Genomic DNA, 18,360 nt, shown 5'->3' with positions numbered 1-18,360 from the left:
ACTCAAGTCCAGCCCATGATCACGGGGACGAAGAAACTTGCCGTAATATCGTCAGCGTATTTGCCGATACTAACGCAATATGAAGTTACGAAGCCCTGGGCCAACAGACTGGAATTTTTCCAGAGTGGAAACCTCCCAAAACCCTACCGCCCGCCCGCTCGCTCGCACGCACGCTTGCTCTACTCAAGCCCCCGCCGCGGCAATGGCCGACGGCGAGCGGAGATCATGGCGCCTCCGATCTGGCCCCTATCTTGGCGAGATCTCTGCCGTCTCGTTCCTCCCCCTACCCTCTTGCCTCTCCCCTCTTCCCCTCCTCCTCGCCGGTAACGCCCTCTCCCGCTCCCTCCCCCCCTCCTCAGTCTCTTTCTTTTTGTTCTTTGAAACCCTAATCGTTCTTATTCCTTTATCTTTTCTCGATAAGGAACTGGATCACAGCTTCTGGTCTACGACGTGGAATCTGGGAATCTCCTCAACTCCTTCCATGTTTTCGAAGGCGTCCGGGTTCACGGCATCTCTTTGCGATCCCCCGACTCGAAGGAGGAGTCTTTCTCTCCGGACGTTGCGTGTTTCTTCATTGCCGTGTACGGGGAACGCACGGTGAAGCTGTTCCTCTTGCGCGTTGATGCGGTATCCAGCAGTCGGGTCGGGGATGGAGTGGGCGTCGGGCTGAAGTTAGTCTGCCGGTTGCCGGCGTTCGACCACTGGGTCCTGGACGCGTGCTTCCTGAAGGTAAACTTCGGCATTTACTAAAATTGGATTTTTACTGGATGCTGTTTGTTGTTTGACTCTGACAGTTGGTGGCAGGAAGATGGTATTCTTGTGCTGGGTCTCAGCGATAATTCGGTTGCTTTGTGGGATCTTAGTATGTCTAATGTCGTTTCCCGAGTGAAATCCTCAGGTTTGATATATATATATATGGAAACTTCAATTAGTTTAATTTAAGGAAATACCTATGTAATTGGCCTTATTAATTCTGCTCAAGTGAAGCAATTGGTTAGTATTTTGGTATATCTTGGTCAAAGTTGATCTTTTCATGCGCACATGCATTGCTTTATTGTCTGTAGAGCGGTGCCTTTTGTACTCCATGAGGATGTGGGGAGACAGCATGAAGACTCTCCGTGTGGCTTCGGGCACTATTTTTAACGAGGTGTGTCTTTCTTCTCATTTACCATTTGATTTCTAAAATTGCTTTCTTTTCATTGCCATGGCAGTTTGAATCAAAAAAAGGTCTTTCTATGTATGACCTAAGACTGTGGTTTACCGAGATGAGGCTTTTGCTTAACTACTAAAATTTCAGCATCTACAGTTATTTTGAAATCTTCAAGTTAGTCAATTTTTGGACTACTATGCTGCTGTTAATCTTCTTGCTTAGAATTCAATCAAGGCATCTAGAGCGGGGAATTAATCCTGACATTGACGAGCAACAATCTGATGTTGCATGCTTGAGCCATAGCTTGGACAATGAATGACCCTGCCTTGTTTCTTTGGGACACCCTGCTACTTCAACATCTTCTTGCATGTCTTCTTTCTTTTACCTTTATGTTTTCTTTACTAGGAAGTTTAATTTGTCTGTGGACATTTCTTGATTTCAGTGGTGTGTCATGGATATATGTTCATATGATTATAAAAGAAGGAAAGTCAATCAAACATTCTAATTATTGGTGGGTGAAAAAATTGCATTAATTGTATAAACACTCTATATGCTGTTTATTGCTTTGACTTATTCTCTTTTTAAATACTAGTCTCTTAGACATATTTTGTTCTGTTACTAAATTAGCGGCTGTTCATATGCTGCTTTCAGGCAAATGGACTTGTATGTTAGCATATGCCTGTGAATGTATACATAAGTGCATATATATGTGCATGTTAGCCATATAACTCATGGCAGTTTACCATCTATTTAGTCTTGGCCTTTATTGAGGGTTTCATTTTTTGTCTTGTCCTAGCATTTGCCAAGAAGATGGAATTTTTTTTTTAACAACTATTCAAAGTGTGTTGGTATACACATGCATGCATATCTACGTTTCAAAGAGTACTAGTAACACACATTATGTGTTTGAAAGGTATCAAGTCTTCAAATTTTTGAAACTGAGTGGTATTTTGACAGATAATTATTTGGAAGTTAATTCCACATGCTCCTCTTCCTTTATCTAAATCTGCGAAGGAGTCTTATAATCACAGCTCATTGGGCCACACAAAAACTTGGCTTCCTGATCAACAATACATGGCTGTTCATTCAAGCAGACTCACTGGACATGAAGGTTCAATCTTTCGTATAACATGGTCTGCTGATGGATCAAAATTGATGTCTGTTTCTGATGATCGCAGGTGAATAAGCTGGCTAGCTTTATCTCCTATTATCTTTTTTTTTTTTTAAATGACATGAGGTTTTTAGTACATTGGTTGTTGTTACCCTAGGTCCTGAAGTTCTGTAATAATTTGTACATTATTTTGGCCTTATTGTTAGGACAGTGCTCGTGTCTGGATAGTTAGTGATCAAAGGCAGGATTTTGGTGATCTTGGTGAGATTCCTGGTCATTATGTTGCAGCAAACGTCACATTGTTTGGACACAATGCTAGAATCTGGGACTGCTATATCTCTGATTCTGTAAGTTTTTTATTTTCTGTTATCCTCTTAATTGGTTCTATGTATATGATTAGTTTATACTATTCCTAACCATATTTAACGCATTACCATGCTTTTGTTGAGTGGAATGCATTGCTCCTGCTGCACGTGTTTTGAGGTACATAGTTGGAGATGCTGCTTGTTATACTTGGACGTATTGTGTGTTTGGCTTATATATTCATATTATCCTGCACTTTTTGATTCATAGAGGCTGTGGTGGTTATCAGTATTTTTTTAACTTTATAGTTCTGGAAGGAAACATAGCTTGTTCATCACATTGTCCTCAAACAATTATCTTTACAGAAACATAACTTACTATTGTAGTATTGAAATAAGTTTTCACCTGATAGAGAAGTTCATCTGGCTCCAATTTATATTTTAGTATTGGAACTTTGGAAGTGCTTTAAATAAGCGAAAAAAGCAGTGTGTTAGTGATCCAGCAATGTGCCATTTAATTGTTTTGCACCTTTGGTAAGGTACCTCACACCAGTGCCCCCGCTTGGTGGGAGAATATTGGTGATATCAATAGGAGCATTTATCTCAACTCTGAGAATTGTGCTACATAGCCAACCCCTTTTGATGGTTCATATCAAGTACTGTAAGAGATAGATTGGATACACTTTTTGGGTCTTCATAGTTTACATATAAATCAACATCTCTAAGGGGCGCAAATATGCATGCCAACAATTTTGGAGTTGTGTAATGCAGCCAAGGAATTGCGTAAGTCTTTGGATGTGGGTGGCAAACAATCCAAGCTGGCTCCCATTTATTAATGGCTCAGCCTTAATATATTGCTTGGTTACATTAAAAATCTTCAGTGCCCAAGTTCATGTGGTATGTGATGTGTAGGCATTTCTGTTGCTTGATAGGCAAAAAAGTATATTCTTCATCTGATGGTGAGATGCTTGTGTTGATTTAAAAATTTGGTAGTATCCTTTAGGTGTTGGACCCTTGTAGATCATGTTTTTCAAATTTTGCTGGGTATATGTGCATAAAAAATGGTTTCGTCACCGTTTATCATATTCTAAAATTTGTATTAGCATTCATGCATTTGCCATTGTTTCTTTCCTTGTAATGAATTAAAGATGACTAATAGTAAACTAAGATATTTGTCACACTCCGCAGGTAGTCATCTTTCGGATTTGGAAAGGAAAAAACAACTTTCTCAAATCTCAATGGGCAAAGGGTTGAGAAGTACTGAGAGCTTCTTCCAAGGGAACATATTTTCATCATTGAATAAAAAAAAAAAAAAAAGAAATTGAATGGATCTGTAAGATCATCCTAAGGATGCAAGTAATCTCCTTGGAATTGCAGCATTACTATTGAGATATGAATAAATGATGTTGTGATGGTTATATTAGGCTCGACCTCTTTAGAAAGTTCTGACAGAACGTAAAAGTGCCTTCGGATGATATATTTGAATTAACTTGCAGTGTTTTTTCTTATGAACCTTTTGTGATAGGAGACAGTACCATTAGTTCTCCGCAGTCCATAAATAAACACACTGTCTATCTTAATAATAAATGTGAGAGAAAAGCTTTTTTAATTAAAACTTTTTGTAAGGAACTGCTATACACAAAGTAGGTAGGGGAGATTGGGGTGAGGATGCATTTGCATTTGAGCATTATGTGCTGTTAGACGAAAGTGTTAACAATAAATAAATGAATTTTGTTTCATATGATTCCTATTCATCTGTATTGTAGTCATACTTTGTCAAGTTAAGGAAATTGAATGATAGAGCTTACATTCGGTGCAATGGCACGTTTTCAATCGCAGCCCTGTTTTATTCTGAGAAACATGGATCTCTAATTGCTTCTTCAAACTGAATTTGCCATTTAGATAGTTATTACAGTTGGTGAGGACTGTACGTGTCGTTTGTGGGGAATGGATGGTAACCAGTTAATGATGTTCAAGGAACACATGTAAGTAGCTGATATATTCTACTGAATTAAACTTCATAAATTAATGGATCTTTTGCTTAGCTTATATAATCTGTTATTGTAATTGTGATTCGTCTAGTGGAAGAGGAATATGGCGATGTGAATATGACCCAAGCTCTTCCCTTCTTGTTACTGCTGGATTTGATTCTGCAATCAAAGTACATCAACTCCATTTCTCTTCATATGGAGAGGCAGCAGAACAGAATGTGGTGTCCAATGAGTCAAAGGACGAGACAGAAATCTTTCACATTTGTGCTCCTAAAGTATCAAAACATATTGATCTGATGGATAGGTAATATTTACTTTTGATTTATTTTATGTTCATGTAGTGCAGCCTCGTTTCCTTTCAATTAAGTATGAAGGGATGATATTAAATAGAAATTGGGAAAAAAAAGAAAGGTCAAGCTATGAATGATTTCTGCATTTTGTTAAAGTTGTTGGTCCTATAAATTTTCTACTAGTAATAATAGACATGGTGTGATAACCCAGCCTGTTGGGCCTAAAGCCCATTAAGCCCATCCAGAGGGAAAAAAAAAAATAGGGGAAGAAGACTCCCGATCGGAGTCTTCTCCTTCTCCGGTTCCGATTGAAAATCGGAGTCCTAGGGCCATTGAAGGACCCTAAAATGAGCCCTATAAGAACCCCCCTCCTCTCCTCTGTGAGAGGATATAGCAATCATCGACGATCGCCGGTGTTTCCTCTCCGATTTCTCCGATTGAAGCCGCGGCAGATTCGTGCTCGCCGTGATTTCTCGCCGGCGGGGTCACTGGAGGCTGAGGTAAGCCCTTCTTCCTCTTCCTCTCTCCTCTCTCTTTTTTCTCGTGCTTCTGTGCACAATTGCCGGCGACGGGTGTTGCCGGATTTCGTCGGAGAAGGGACCTCCTGTTTGGTCTCTTCTTCTCTTTGATTTTCCGACGCCGGCAATCACTGCCGACTGCCGGCCTTGGTCCCTCCGAGCCTCGGGAGAGTCGTTCTCTTGCCGCCGGCCACCGTCATGCCGGCTGCGGCCCCTGATCGGCCGACCAAAGGGGGGACCACACGGTCCCTGTTTTTGCCCAAGTGGGCCACGGGAAGGAAGAAAAAAAAAGAAAAAGAAAAAGAAAAAGAAAAGAAAAGAAAAGAAAAAGAAAAAAAAGAAAAAAAAAAGAAAGAAGAAGAAGAAGAAAAAGAAAAATAGAAAAAAAAAGAAAAAAAAAGAGAGAATTTTCTCTCTCTTTCCTCTCTCCTCTCTTTACCTTCTTTCTCCAGTTTCTCTCTCTATTTTCTCTCTCTAGACCTTTTATCTCTTTTTATGGATTTTGTCTCTCTAGGGTCATTCTCTCTCTCTCTCTGATTGCTTTATAGATCTTTGGATAAACTTGAGATGAAAATATGATGATCTGAGATTGCTCCAAAATTCGTGCAATAGATTAGATCCCGATCCGATTCTTATTTGAAATTGATAACATCGATTATAATTAATCCATATTAAGTCATCTTGATATGACCTCTAATAATCTCAATCATGATTGCCACTTTTGAAGGATATGAAGATTCTCTCTCCACTTTCTTTCTCTACTTTCTCTCTCATGACCGACTTTCTCTCTCTAAGAAGATCTATGAATCCTGTACCGAGTCATGCCTTCATCTTTTAGGAGCTCATATTGACTCCAACAAGATGATCCGAAGTTGCTTTGATATCCGTGCTGTATGTCAACCTCATTGATCATATCAAGGATCTTTCAAATTCATTATTAATGAACTTTATTGATTGATCTTGATCTAATTTGTGCTTCACAATTTCTTGATCAAGTTACTTAAATCTGACCCTCAGATCAGAGGTCCTGAATTGCCCTGGTATCTGGATGGTCCGACACATTCGATCAATAGTTCTCTTTCCTTATGATTTAATCTTATTATTTTTATAGAATAGAAATTGATGATGATTTGATATTTTAAATAGGATTAGCTGATTCTTCCAACGAAGTCTGAAGATCTAAGATGAACGAGGTAAGTAGATCTTATGCTCTTTATTTATTTTTAAATGATCATGTTTCTATGCAAAGAATCGTTATTGATGAAATCATATTTTTCATAAATTAAGGATCAGTATATGTGAAGTCAAAAATCATGTTTTATTATGAGCATTGATTTTATGAATGTATTTTATGAAAATAGCATGATTATGAAGCATGAATTTTATTGTTTTTTCCATCTATGTATACGTATGTAAGAAGAAAAAAATATAAAGATTTCAAAGGCTCTCAGATAGCTATGAATGAATCCCTTCGGGAAGGTCGACATCTGGAGCTAGCATCCACATGAAACATGGCTCCACCAACAGGTATAAAGTTGGCACACGAAACAAGAACTCTGTCGATTAAGAAACATGGCCCTGTCACGGGTATAGTAGTGACTTTAGCACGAATATCTGGGAGCAATGTTTCGAAACTTGACATGAATACATGACAAAAATGATTTATGATTCATGATTGTGAAATATACATGATTTTATGCATACATGATTGGTTTATGACTCGTTTTATTATATGCTCTATGAAATGCTTTATTTTGTATTATCTGTTATTTTCTAAATGTTGCATTATCATGAAAAATTTATGCTTGATCCGATAAGAAAGCGCAAGTTCTATTTACTGGGCTAGTGTAGCTCATATTCTTTTTTGTTTTCTTTTTGTTTGAACAGAGGAATAAGGTTAGGACCGGCAAAAGGAATCCAGATTTGGAGATCTGTGATGCAAGCTTGGAAATTTTGTAGATGAGGTTTAGATATATGATGATCACGAACTTATAGTAAATAATTATGGATTTTGAGATATGGATTTGTATTTGATTTTGGATTTAGATACTCTGAACCAATATTGGTTTAATTATCTGATGAATAAAGAAATTGAATCTTTTATTTGATGGATTTTAGATGATTATGATGGATTGGCTTCGTGTTATCGTGGGCTCTATCCCTTAGTAGCATGGCCGTGTTATGTCTCGGATTTGGGGCGTGACACATGGAATGCATTAAATATTGAATTTAGGATGGATATTTGAGGAAATAGTTTACCTCTGTAGTTTAATAGTTATTAGCGGATGCATTCGCTGATTTTTTTCATGCTTAGAGGTTTCGTCTTTGAAACAAATTACATACTTGTACTATAATTTATAAGAATGTTTTGTACTACTGGTAGGAGGAGGAAGGGTTAAAGATTTATTTGGTCTGAGATATCACATTGTTTGAGGAATCTTAGATGATGTTGGAGTAAAGGATTGTTAACGAGGGTGTTTTAGTGCATTGTAGATTCTTATCTAATAGTTGTATCATTTGATGATATGTATTGATAAGACCACTCACTATTTTTTGAAGCTTGATCTCTCCCAGGATAAACCATATGCTAAGAAAAACTATGAACCAAAATAGAAGAACTTGCCCCAGCCATGAGTAAATATTTTGTAGTAGTCTCGTTAGAGCATACATTTCTGTTGGTCATGGTTTCAAAAACTGGCAAAATGGGATCGTATGATTGGTACTGTGCCAACACTTGTTTGTAGGCTGACGGTATGGTACAGAACTGTGCCATGCTGTTCCATCGACAAAGGAAATCTGGAGAGGGAGGGGGGAGAGAGATGTTGGGAGGGGAAGAAAGAGGGGCCTTGGAAGCCCTCCTCTCCTCCTTCACTTGTTTGTAGGGGCCGTTGGGTGGAGCCCCCATTTCATTTGAAATAGGGGCTTGGCAAAAGAGAGGAGAGAGAGGGGGGGGGGAGCAAAAGAGATGTCAGGAGAGGGTGTGGGGGGGAGCAAGAGAGATGCCGGGAGAGCACCCCTTTCGGATGGGTGGAGGAGGAGGAGGGCTTCTGAGGGTGTTCTCTCTCCCTCTCTTGGCATCTCTATCGCTCCACCTCCCTCTCTCTCCATTTTCTTTCAATCTTTTTCTCTCTTTCCTTCCCTCTCTCCCCTTCCCTTGTCAGTTTCTCGAACTGAGGGCCGCAACTGCGCTGGTCCACCCCTGTTATGGTTGGTATGCCCCAAACTTGGGCAGTACACCAGTCCTTGGTCCAATGTTGTATATGTTAGAATAACTTTCCTCCCCCATTACTTTCTTGAATAATGGAATGACTATTCTTCATTACACTCAGCAACAATGAATTAAAACAGAAGAAGATGCTGCACAGTAAAGTGGAACCAGAGTATACATATCCATTAAATGTAAAACATGTTTCCCATACAATTTCTGCATAAACTTCCTGGTTTATAATCTTTCCAAATGACTTCTTATTAGCTGTGTTGGTGCAGCAAAAGTGAATATGTCCGATGCCTACAATTCACTCAAGAAAATTTACTCTATGTTGCCACAAATAATGGCTTCCTGCATTGTGCTGAGCTGTGTAGTCCTTCGGACATAAGGTGGAGTGAACTTACGCAAGTAAGTGAAGGTGCGCCAATCATTTGTATGGATATAACGGTCATGAACTCTTTGGAGCATTATTTGGACAAGGAAGATATTGTTGCTGTTGGAGATGGTAAAGGAAATGTGACAGTAATCAGACTAATCAATGATGATACCACCCCAAGAATGGCATTATCTTTCACCTGGTCAGCAGAGAAAGAGAGACAGCTGCTAGGAGTTTATTGGTGCAAGTCTTTAGGATGTAGGTAAGTATTATTAAGTTATATTTATGCTCCACCTGTTTGTGATTCTTAAGTCTTTACCAATACTTGATAACTCTTCGATTTCCTTCATGCAGCCATCTTTTCACAGCTGATCCTAGAGGAACACTGAAGTTGTGGAAAATACAGGATGCATTACCATCTAATGCTCATGACATTACTGCAGATCCTAAAGTGTTTCTTATTGCAGCATACATATCATGTTTTGGGGAACGAATCATGTGTATCAATGCATCGGTTGAAGAGGAGGTAATACTTTGTGTTGTGTGTGTATATAAATCAAATAAGCAATAGCATAGTGTATGTACTATAATGAGAAAACAAATAAAGTATCTGATAAACTGCTTCATACAATCTTCATTGTTTCTACCTTGTTCATGTCATATGTCATGACCATATCAAGGGATGTATGCATGTCATTTTCCCCCCTTGTGTTTTGCTTTCTGATGGATGGTATAAGCTCACCTCACATCGGCTCATTTCTTGCCTCTTTGTTTAGATATTTTTCCAATGTATGGATGAAAACAGTTTTGCAACTTCATCACATGAGCTTATAATGCATAACCAATGAGAAAGGTCTGTCTACTTATTTGCTTTTTTGGTCTCTTTCCCAACTTCTGGAGTGCCGAGTCAGGTTAAGAGGATGATGGTACCTTGATCCATAAAGTTGGAACCTTTTGATGCAATGCAAATTAAGTTAAACTAGACTTAAAATGCCAATTCTAGATTTTCATGTTAGACATGGCAATACATCATAGATGAAACAATTTGGATTCGCTTTCATAGATTTTCTTTTTGCAATGCTTCCTTTATGTAATATATCTTTTGCACATGCAACCCTATGTGGCTTGATCATGTATCATGGAGATATGCATCTCATGCATAGATTATTAGATATGCACGATTCATGAAGGTTTACTCTGGGTTGAAAACATGTCTCAATTATTTGCTTAGTCCTTTTGAGTGAATTGGAAAAAGGCTTTATTTCTGTTGTCTAAAGTCCGTCAAGAATTATTTCCTTCATGCAAAAGTTAGAAAAAAGACATCATATTCTGTTATCGCTTAATTGACCATGAATTTCTTGTAGATTCTGATATGTGGTGACAAACGTGGTAATCTTAGTGTCTTTCCCTTGTCGGAGAGCTTGATGGCATCCAATTGCTGTGAGACAGTGGAGATCCCTGTTATTAATCGTTTTAAAGGTGCCCATGGGATTTCTAGTGTCACAAGCATTTATATTGATACACCAAATCTTGACCATGTTAAAATACGCACGGTAAGACAAAATTTGAACATGTATTGTGTCACCAAAAGTGAGGACTGAAATCTGTTATGTTTCTTCTTTTACAGACTGGAGGAGATGGATGCATTTGTAATTTTAAGTATGACAAGAATTTGCAAGAACTGGAGTTTATTGGGATGAAGCAAGTGAAGGAATTAAGTACAATTCAATCTGTTGTCATCAAATCGAACTGTGAGGACCTAGCACTGGGGAGTTACACAATAGGTTTTACATCTGTAGATTTTATCATGTGGGACTTAACAAACGAGACTAAGGTACTTGTTCCAGTCTGAAAATGTTAGAGCTTTTGTTGTAAGTTACATGTGATTCTTTATGCAATTCTAATGCACTTCTAAACATGATCTTGCAGACAATACAGATTCCTTGTGGGGGGTGGCGCCGTCCATATTCTTATCATTTTGGTGCTGTACCTGAATATCAGAACTGTTTTGCTTATCTGAAGGTTTGTTGCTGTTACTTGTTCTCGCACTTGTTAAGAAGTTGCTTCACTTGACCAGCCTCTTTGGTAAGCAATACAGCAATTTCACAAAAACTATGTGCAATGCTTCGGCAGGCCCTTGAGGGGTTTGAAAATCTTTGGCTCACTATCTTTTTGCCCATTAATATTCTTTAACAATTCAAGTATTGTCATTAGCTAGTATAATGAATCAAGAAGGTGCATGAATTTTACCATGAAATGAAGATGCAATGCACTAAGGTTGCATCACTGAAGGAAATATTCAAAGTGACATGACAATTTGATTATTGGTAGTAAAGGAAACAATTTGAAGTTTAAAAGATTTTCATGGTGACACATGCAGTCTGCATACTAGATCCTTTTAGAAGCTGAGCAAAGAAAATTTTCATCCTTCATTATACATATGTGGGTATTGTGTGTATCCAAAATCCTCATGAACTTTAAAGGTCTGATATTATTGTGCATTCTTAGAGAATATTTAGATCTCTTGGAAAGTTTTGCTTTTTTCCCTTTACATCTGTTAGTTTCTCTGTTATAACTCCTTTAAATATTCAGATCTGATATTTTTTTCATATAGTTTCTTTTTGCTATCACAGCTTGTATTTTCTGTATATTTTGGCATGATATTGGTGAATGATGCTTATCAATATCATATCATTATCATGTCATACAAAGCTTCAGCTTTTTTGTGCTATCAGCTCCTATTCCTATTGCATTGACCAAATAAAGTGCAGATATCTGTTTCTAAAAGCTTCCTCGAAAATGTCAAAACACATGTCTGCCACCACCAATCACTATCAGCAAAAAATGAATAGGAAACAGAATCCTTTGGTACATCTGCTACTCACGTTTTCATGTATTGGAAGCTTATCTTTGTGTTCAATTATGTTTTTATTTAAAGCACTCGAGGTTTTGACTTAGGTTTTGCAAGATATAAGTCCCTACATGCATAAATCCATCCACAGGGCTCAACAAGCTAACTATATAAGATATCAAAGATAGAAAGCTCCTTGTGAAAAAGCTAAAATTAGAATTCAATTAAGTTTTTCGGACAAGGATATACCTCGTGATTCACTAAATTTCATTAAAACCCCCATGTTTTAATTTTTAAAGTCCAAAACTGTCTGTAAGTGCTCTGAAGGACATGGTTCTTTCTTTGTTTTATCACTCTGTAATCTTAGATTGTAGAATTAAGTGCATATTCATAGTCATCTTGTTTTGTTTGCTGGTCGAGAGCCTGTAATGTCACTAAGTTATGTTAAGTTTTGATAGTTCCCCCTGTTCCATGACCATGCACTTCCTCGAGGAAGCTTAAAACTTAAAATGAACTGCATTTTTGCTAAATAAGCAGGCAGTATCATGATATTAAAATAATAGCTCTCTGTTTTCCAGGATCACACTATTCATATTCACAGACTATGGTTGTCCTCTGTGGAGAGTAAGTTATTTCCTCGGATTCTGCACATGCAAAGTCATGGAAGAGAGATGCATTCGCTACGTTTCATTTTTCCAGAGTTGCAGTCAAATCCAAAGAGAAGCCATTATTTATGGGTTGCAACAGGCTGTGAAGATGGGACTGTGCGATTGACAAGGTTGGGCTATGTGATTTTATTTCTGAATAATGCTTGAATTGTAATAGTTCAAGAACAGCTGGATGCTGGCAACTTCATTTTATCATGTTAATGTTGATTCATGACTTTTAGTGGAAAGTTTTTTACAAATTATTTATTATCCGCCTCCCCTCCTTCCCCTTTGCAATTTGAACCCTAAGTTCATGGAATATAATATCTGCAATCTTGTTTGTAGACAAGGAGACATGACTAGGGTGTGTCAAGTTTGATGCAACTTGTTTATGCTATTGCTGAATCCTGGCATATCAATTCGATAAGAGAATTGATAGATCAGATATGTTGTATTGATGGCAGAAATGGGTTGTAAAGAAGTCACATGAATGATGAACAATTGCCAGTGGAGTAGGCTTTATGATAAACCTAGAGTGAAATGAGAAAAAACACATCTAAGGAAGCTTATAAAATAAGCAGTGCAAGAAAACCACAAGTGAGGGAAAACTATTTGGTTGACTAATACATGTGCGCTACACATCACTGGTTGCAGTTAAAAATTTCTCTGGTTGAGGATGAAGGGTCTGAAAAGAGGAGGGTTTGCCAGTAATAGCTCCCAAGTAACAAGAAGGAATTAGAGATGAATTCCCTTACTGATTATTTTTCCTGTAATATAACTCGTGGAAGGTTGGATTTGTATAGCTGAATGTGAATAGATTGGATAAAGCTGTGTGATGTTTGTCATTGTCCGATGCATACCTCGCCTGTAGAGCTAAAAAAGAATGTTGTTTGGTAGGATTTGTATAGCTGAATGTGAATAGATTGGATAAGTCTGTGTGATGTTTATCATTGTCGGATGCAAACCTCACAAGTAGAATTAAACAAGAATGTTTTTTGCTAGATGCGACAGGGAAGGATCCTTCATATATTTACTATTTGTCAGTTTACAGATGCCTCCTTCTGTGTGAATTTTGAATATTGAGTCACTTTGTAGTATATATTGGAATTTAAATTTCATTGTTCTATTCAAAGTCCAAGAAACCTTATGCTAATGGATGATTACCTTCAATTTGATTCCTATGAGCAAGAACTTCCTAGACATTCCTCACAGTTTGTCAGTCTACAGTAATTCTTTATATACATCTCATAGCATTCAGTGTGATTCTTTACCATTTCTTTAGGACATCTGCCATGTTTAAAATGATTTATATACATCCTCGTTGCCTTCTAAAATTTTGTTATGCGATTTTCCCCTTGCATCTACATGATGCAAGAGCATAGCTATTCAATTTCATTTCCTTTCTCCATAAACTTGTCTGGAAAAGTGACGTGTCTGACATTTGCTGATTTTCTTTTAACCTGATAGAGTATTATATGATATGTGGTAAAAAGTTAGGAGCATGTGATCAAGTTCACGAGCATATCAAGAGGCTTAGGAATTGGAAGAAATGGTAATAAAGCAATGGAGAACTAGTTGTATTTATTTGTTTCCCAAAGTAGGGCTACTCCCTTAGAAGATAATTCCAAGCAGCGTGGAAAATGTTGGAAGAAGAGAAGACATGGAACTAAGAGGAAGTGAGGAGGTAAGGGGTAAGCAAAGCTTCCATTGGTACGGAATGCTGCCCAAGACCAAAACGGGTGGCAAGAAAGTATTAATGAAGCTGAGCCCCAAGATGTATAAGGATAGATATTTTATGGCAATGTTATATGATAGCTTGCGAAATCATAAATAAACCAAATAGATGCATTCCCATAATTTGTTTCTTGATTTTGTAAACTTGATAGGATCTGCAAGCTAATTTGTATGTGCTTAAGCTTGTCCATGTTGAAATTTTCACATGTTGTCTTTTCATCTTTCATTTTTTATATTGGATGACTTCAAATTATTATCTGATTTAAAAACATTATTTAGCCTAGTTGGGCTAAACCTGGGATCTGTGATGCAGATACACACCTTTTGACTTGGGAAGTTGGTGTGAATCTAAGTTGCTTGGTGAACATGTTGGTGGTTCAGCTGTGAGGTCTTTGTGTTTCATACCAAAGATTTATACATTCAGATGTGAAACTTACAATGGCTCTGGCAAATGTACATGCCATCCTTCAATACCTAGGAAAGATGACCAGTTCTTACTTATATCTGTCGGTTCCAAGCAGGTCTTAACTTCTTGGCTTTTTCAAAATGAGGCACCAGGCAGTGAAGTAGCAAATTTAAATGGGATACTTGCAGAATCTGTATGTATGCCCATTCCTGTGAAACAAGATTTTCCATCAATATCTTTTCAGTGGCTCTCCACTCACCTGCCACGAAAGGTTTCTAGTGGCCAACGCAGGGTGGAAAAGCTGATGGAAATTTTTGAAAAAGAGAAGTCTTCCACTATAGAATCTACCGTATTTTGTAGATCACATTCCGCAGAAAACAGGAAGGAGGTCAAATCTGCCTTCATTGATCCAACTGAAAATGACTGGAGATACCTGGCTGTCACTGCTTTTCATGTGAAACATACAGATAGCAGGTAAATTTATATGATATTGCATCCTGGTTTCTATTGTTCTCAATTTCTGGATTTAGATCTATATTTTCTTTTTGTGCCTGTAACCCTATAATTTCTTTTTTATTTGATTGAGTCAACCTGATTGTATATTTCTATTTAAAATAGTAACTCAGTTTAGTGTTTCTTCCTTGATACATCAGGTCAACAGTGTGTTTCGTAGTGGTAGCTTGTTCTGATGCCACACTTATGCTGCGGGCTCTTCTTTTGCCTTATCGGTTGTGGTATATAATTTTCATCAAAGTGCAATTGTTTTTTCTGTTTTCATTTCCCTCTCTCCTTCAATAAAGTCTTTTCTCGCAATGATGTCTGGGAGAAACTTGTGGCAGTATCCTTGTAATTATTTCCTTCTACTTATGATTCTTTTCTTATTGACATGCGGTTTTCAGGTTTGATGTTGCTTTATTGGTTCCACAAACATCCCCAGTTCTTGCACTACAACATATTGTTGTTGCTGGGTCTCCCCATTCTGAAGGTGAGTAGTTTATCATAGTAGTTTGGTAATATCTCTAACTCATTCCTTAGCACAACCTTAGATAGATGCTATACATCTGCAGATTAGGAGTAGTGTAAGGTCTTTTTCATGTTGTCTTGTTTGGAACATTAGGAGATTAATGCAGGAAGCAATCTATGGAACTGAGGCCAAAAATGAATGGAGTGTAATGTAGTTAAGGAATAATTTGATAAAATATCTGCAACTCCAGAGTGGAGCATGCTGGGGAAAGCAATGGAATGTCACTTTTCAATGTTTTTCCCAGTTCTATTTGTGTAAAATTTTAAGGTCGTTAGCATTTGTATGTACATGCACTCAAGAGTGTTTATAACCAAGCATTTTGTGGTTGAAGGGAAAGTGATTTATTTGGTGTCCTAAACATCTTTCCCTGGGATCGCTTGTAGATGTGGGAAAATTGAGTGCATTAACAGGTTTTATTATTTCCATTTGAAAGAAAAACAATGCCAGGTTCATATAAACATGTAGTTTTAAAATGTTTCTGATACAGAATCAACTGTGCTGTTTGGGCCTCTCGCTATCTGCATGCTGCTTTTCCATAACCATTCTATTCCCTTCGCCTGTTTGCAGATGATGCGCACAACAGAAATGTGTATATTGTGATCAGTGGATCTACAGATGGAAGCATTACTTTCTGGGATCTCACAGAAATTGTCGAATGTTTTATGCAACTAGTTTTGGAGATTCAACCACAAATGCTTATTGGTTGTCAAAGACGACCTCAAACAGGAAGAGGTAGCCAGGGTGGGCGATGGTGGAGATCAATGACAACTCAATATTCAAAAAAGGGTGTGCAACATGGTTTGAGTAGAATTAAAGATGGCAGTGATGTTAATGAACCAACCCCAGATAAAACTGCAAGTAAGGGTTCATCGGTGCAAGAAACTGATGCTGCGAAGTGTCAAACAAGCTGTCGACAAACAATGGGGAGCTGCCATATGCCAGAAAGAGTTTCCAATATGTTGGCTTCTGAAATTCCTGAAGTACGACCCATCCATGTCTTAAATTCTGTTCACCAATCAGGTGTCAATTGTCTACATTTTTCAGAGATGAAGGATTGCTTTCATTCAAGATCTGAAGGTGCTTACTGTCTCTTGAGTGGTGGAGATGATCAGGCAGTGCACTGTGTTTGCTTTAAGTTGGAAGTACATTTGACAGACCTGGCTCCAAAACCAGGTGATCTTGCAAACCAGGGTGGTTCAATTCAGCAGCCGTCGGGTATGTGATTGCAAACGTGCATTTATTTTTCATATTTCTTACATCCCTTGGCAGTTCAGTAAATGGAAAATAATTTTGCAGGATCCAACTTCACCCAGAAGTGTTCTCATCTCAGTTTGAATCATGAAACCGAGCTTAAAATACTAAATCAAAATAGAGTTGCATCAGCTCACAGCTCAGCAGTGAAAGGTAGCTGCTACTTGCTCCTATTGTTGTGTTATTTTCACCGGCTTATGGCATCCTTCCACTTTTATCATGACCATCGATGAGTGTTCACTGCAACTTTAATAGGGCACATGGTTCTCACCTTCTCACTTTGTTATGTAGGTATCTGGACAGATGGTATTTGGGCTTTCTCTACTGGTCTTGACCAACGGATCAGGTGCTGGCAGATTGACCATTGCGGTAAACTAACTGAGCATGCCCGTTTGATTATTAGTGTGCCAGAGCCAGAAACGATGGATGCAATGGTCTGTGACAGGTAAAGCTTTTCGAGGATCTTCCTTTCTTTTTTTCCAGTTAATGTTTCTTGTATGAACCTGGTTGGCTAATATATCAGTGATTCTTGCTATCTCGTCAGCAAAAGAAACAGATATCAAATTGTGGTAGGTGGAAGAGGCATGCAAATGGTGGAGTACTATGCTTCTCATGAGGATGAATAGATCTTGGTGTCCCTGTACCAATAGTTTTGCAGGTTTTGAAATTTGCTAAGACTTTTCAACTTCATTAATTGTATTTTTCATAGTTATAAATATTCTTTTTCACTCATTTTCTTCCTTTATGCTGTAAAAAAAAATCCAGAAAGGTAGCGTTTTGTATGTTGAGTATTAATGCTCTCGTCCTTGCAGGCATCTCATGGACTGACATCCTGAGAGAAACTGTCTTGTTATTGACCTTGGGAGGCAATATTGAAGACCATGGTCTTGAAAATAGTTCTGATTCAGTGCGACAATTCTTATGCTTCATTTGTTCTCAAAGAGAACTTGTAGATGCTGGTGATAACTATTCAGCATATTGTGAAAATTTTTTGCAGCCAATTCAACGCGGATGCAGGTTTGAAGGTGGCCTTGTTTCCATTTATTGAAAATCTAAGCGCTCAGGGTTGAGTTGGTCTTTGTAACCAAATTGTATCCCAACATACCCGTAACAATATTTGTTAGGTATAATTACAGAATTTTCATGTAGCGTATGCAAACATAAACAACAAAAGAAAATACGGTGCATGCCTTATTCTTTATTGAAGGTAATTTGAGCTTAATATAAAAATTCATCCTGCCAGTATCCAAATTCTTCGAAATTTCGTTATTTAAAATTTGAGTCTTGTGATATTCTACATAGTATCATCATTAAATTTGGTCATTTTGTGTTAAGGAAAAAAAAAAAAAAATCCATCAGGCCTCGGTACTTGGTAATGCTCTCTTTCATTCTTTTGCCCACGATTTTTTTTTTTAGCTTTATATTTACCAGTAAATGTTTTCTTTGGAACCTTTGTATGCCTCCAGGAGTTGTAGAGAGTTTCCTTCTGACTATCTACTTT

The 18,360-nt window shown here is 37.8% G+C and overlaps 1 protein-coding gene across 5 annotated transcripts; it reads left to right on the top strand.

Annotated features, from left to right (window-relative positions):
• The first annotated feature begins 105 nt into the window (after positions 1–105).
• On the top strand, positions 106–18,101 carry LOC105040081 (uncharacterized). Of its 5 annotated transcripts, none has more exons than XM_029263009.2 (22): positions 106–323; positions 422–729; positions 805–898; positions 1,065–1,147; positions 2,108–2,328; positions 2,473–2,608; positions 4,466–4,548; positions 4,646–4,858; positions 8,849–9,208; positions 9,301–9,472; positions 10,311–10,499; positions 10,574–10,780; positions 10,876–10,968; positions 12,376–12,575; positions 14,492–15,058; positions 15,238–15,318; positions 15,484–15,569; positions 16,281–16,823; positions 16,905–17,012; positions 17,151–17,304; positions 17,404–17,517; positions 17,672–18,101. In XM_029263009.2, exons 1-21 carry the CDS (start codon positions 203–205, stop codon positions 17,483–17,485), a joined length of 4,101 nt encoding a protein of 1,366 aa, XP_029118842.1. In that variant the 5' UTR covers positions 106–202; the 3' UTR covers positions 17,486–17,517; positions 17,672–18,101. The 5 variants fall into 5 exon arrangements, with proteins under 5 accessions (XP_029118842.1, XP_010914754.1, XP_019703891.1 ...); XM_010916452.4 differs by having other exon boundaries at positions 16,176–16,823; XM_019848332.3 differs by lacking the exon at positions 10,311–10,499 and having other exon boundaries at positions 16,176–16,823.
• Positions 18,102–18,360: the final 259 nt, after the last annotated feature.

This window comes from Elaeis guineensis, chromosome 1 (assembly GCF_000442705.2).
Source record: "Elaeis guineensis isolate ETL-2024a chromosome 1, EG11, whole genome shotgun sequence".
NCBI lineage: Eukaryota > Viridiplantae > Streptophyta > Magnoliopsida > Arecales > Arecaceae > Elaeis > Elaeis guineensis.
The sequence above is the reverse complement of the archived record's forward strand: the minus strand, read 5'-3'. Positions and strand labels throughout refer to the sequence as shown.

Coding starts and splice junctions, on each gene's coding strand:
- LOC105040081 (XM_010916452.4), top strand. CDS start 203: ATGGCCGACGGCGAGCGGAGATCATGGCGCCTCCGATCTGGCCCCTAT. Junction 899..1,064: donor TTCCCGAGTGAAATCCTCAG/GTTTGATATATA, acceptor TATTGTCTGTAG/AGCGGTGCCTTTTGTACTCC. Junction 2,329..2,472: donor TCTGTTTCTGATGATCGCAG/GTGAATAAGCTG, acceptor TTGTTAGGACAG/TGCTCGTGTCTGGATAGTTA.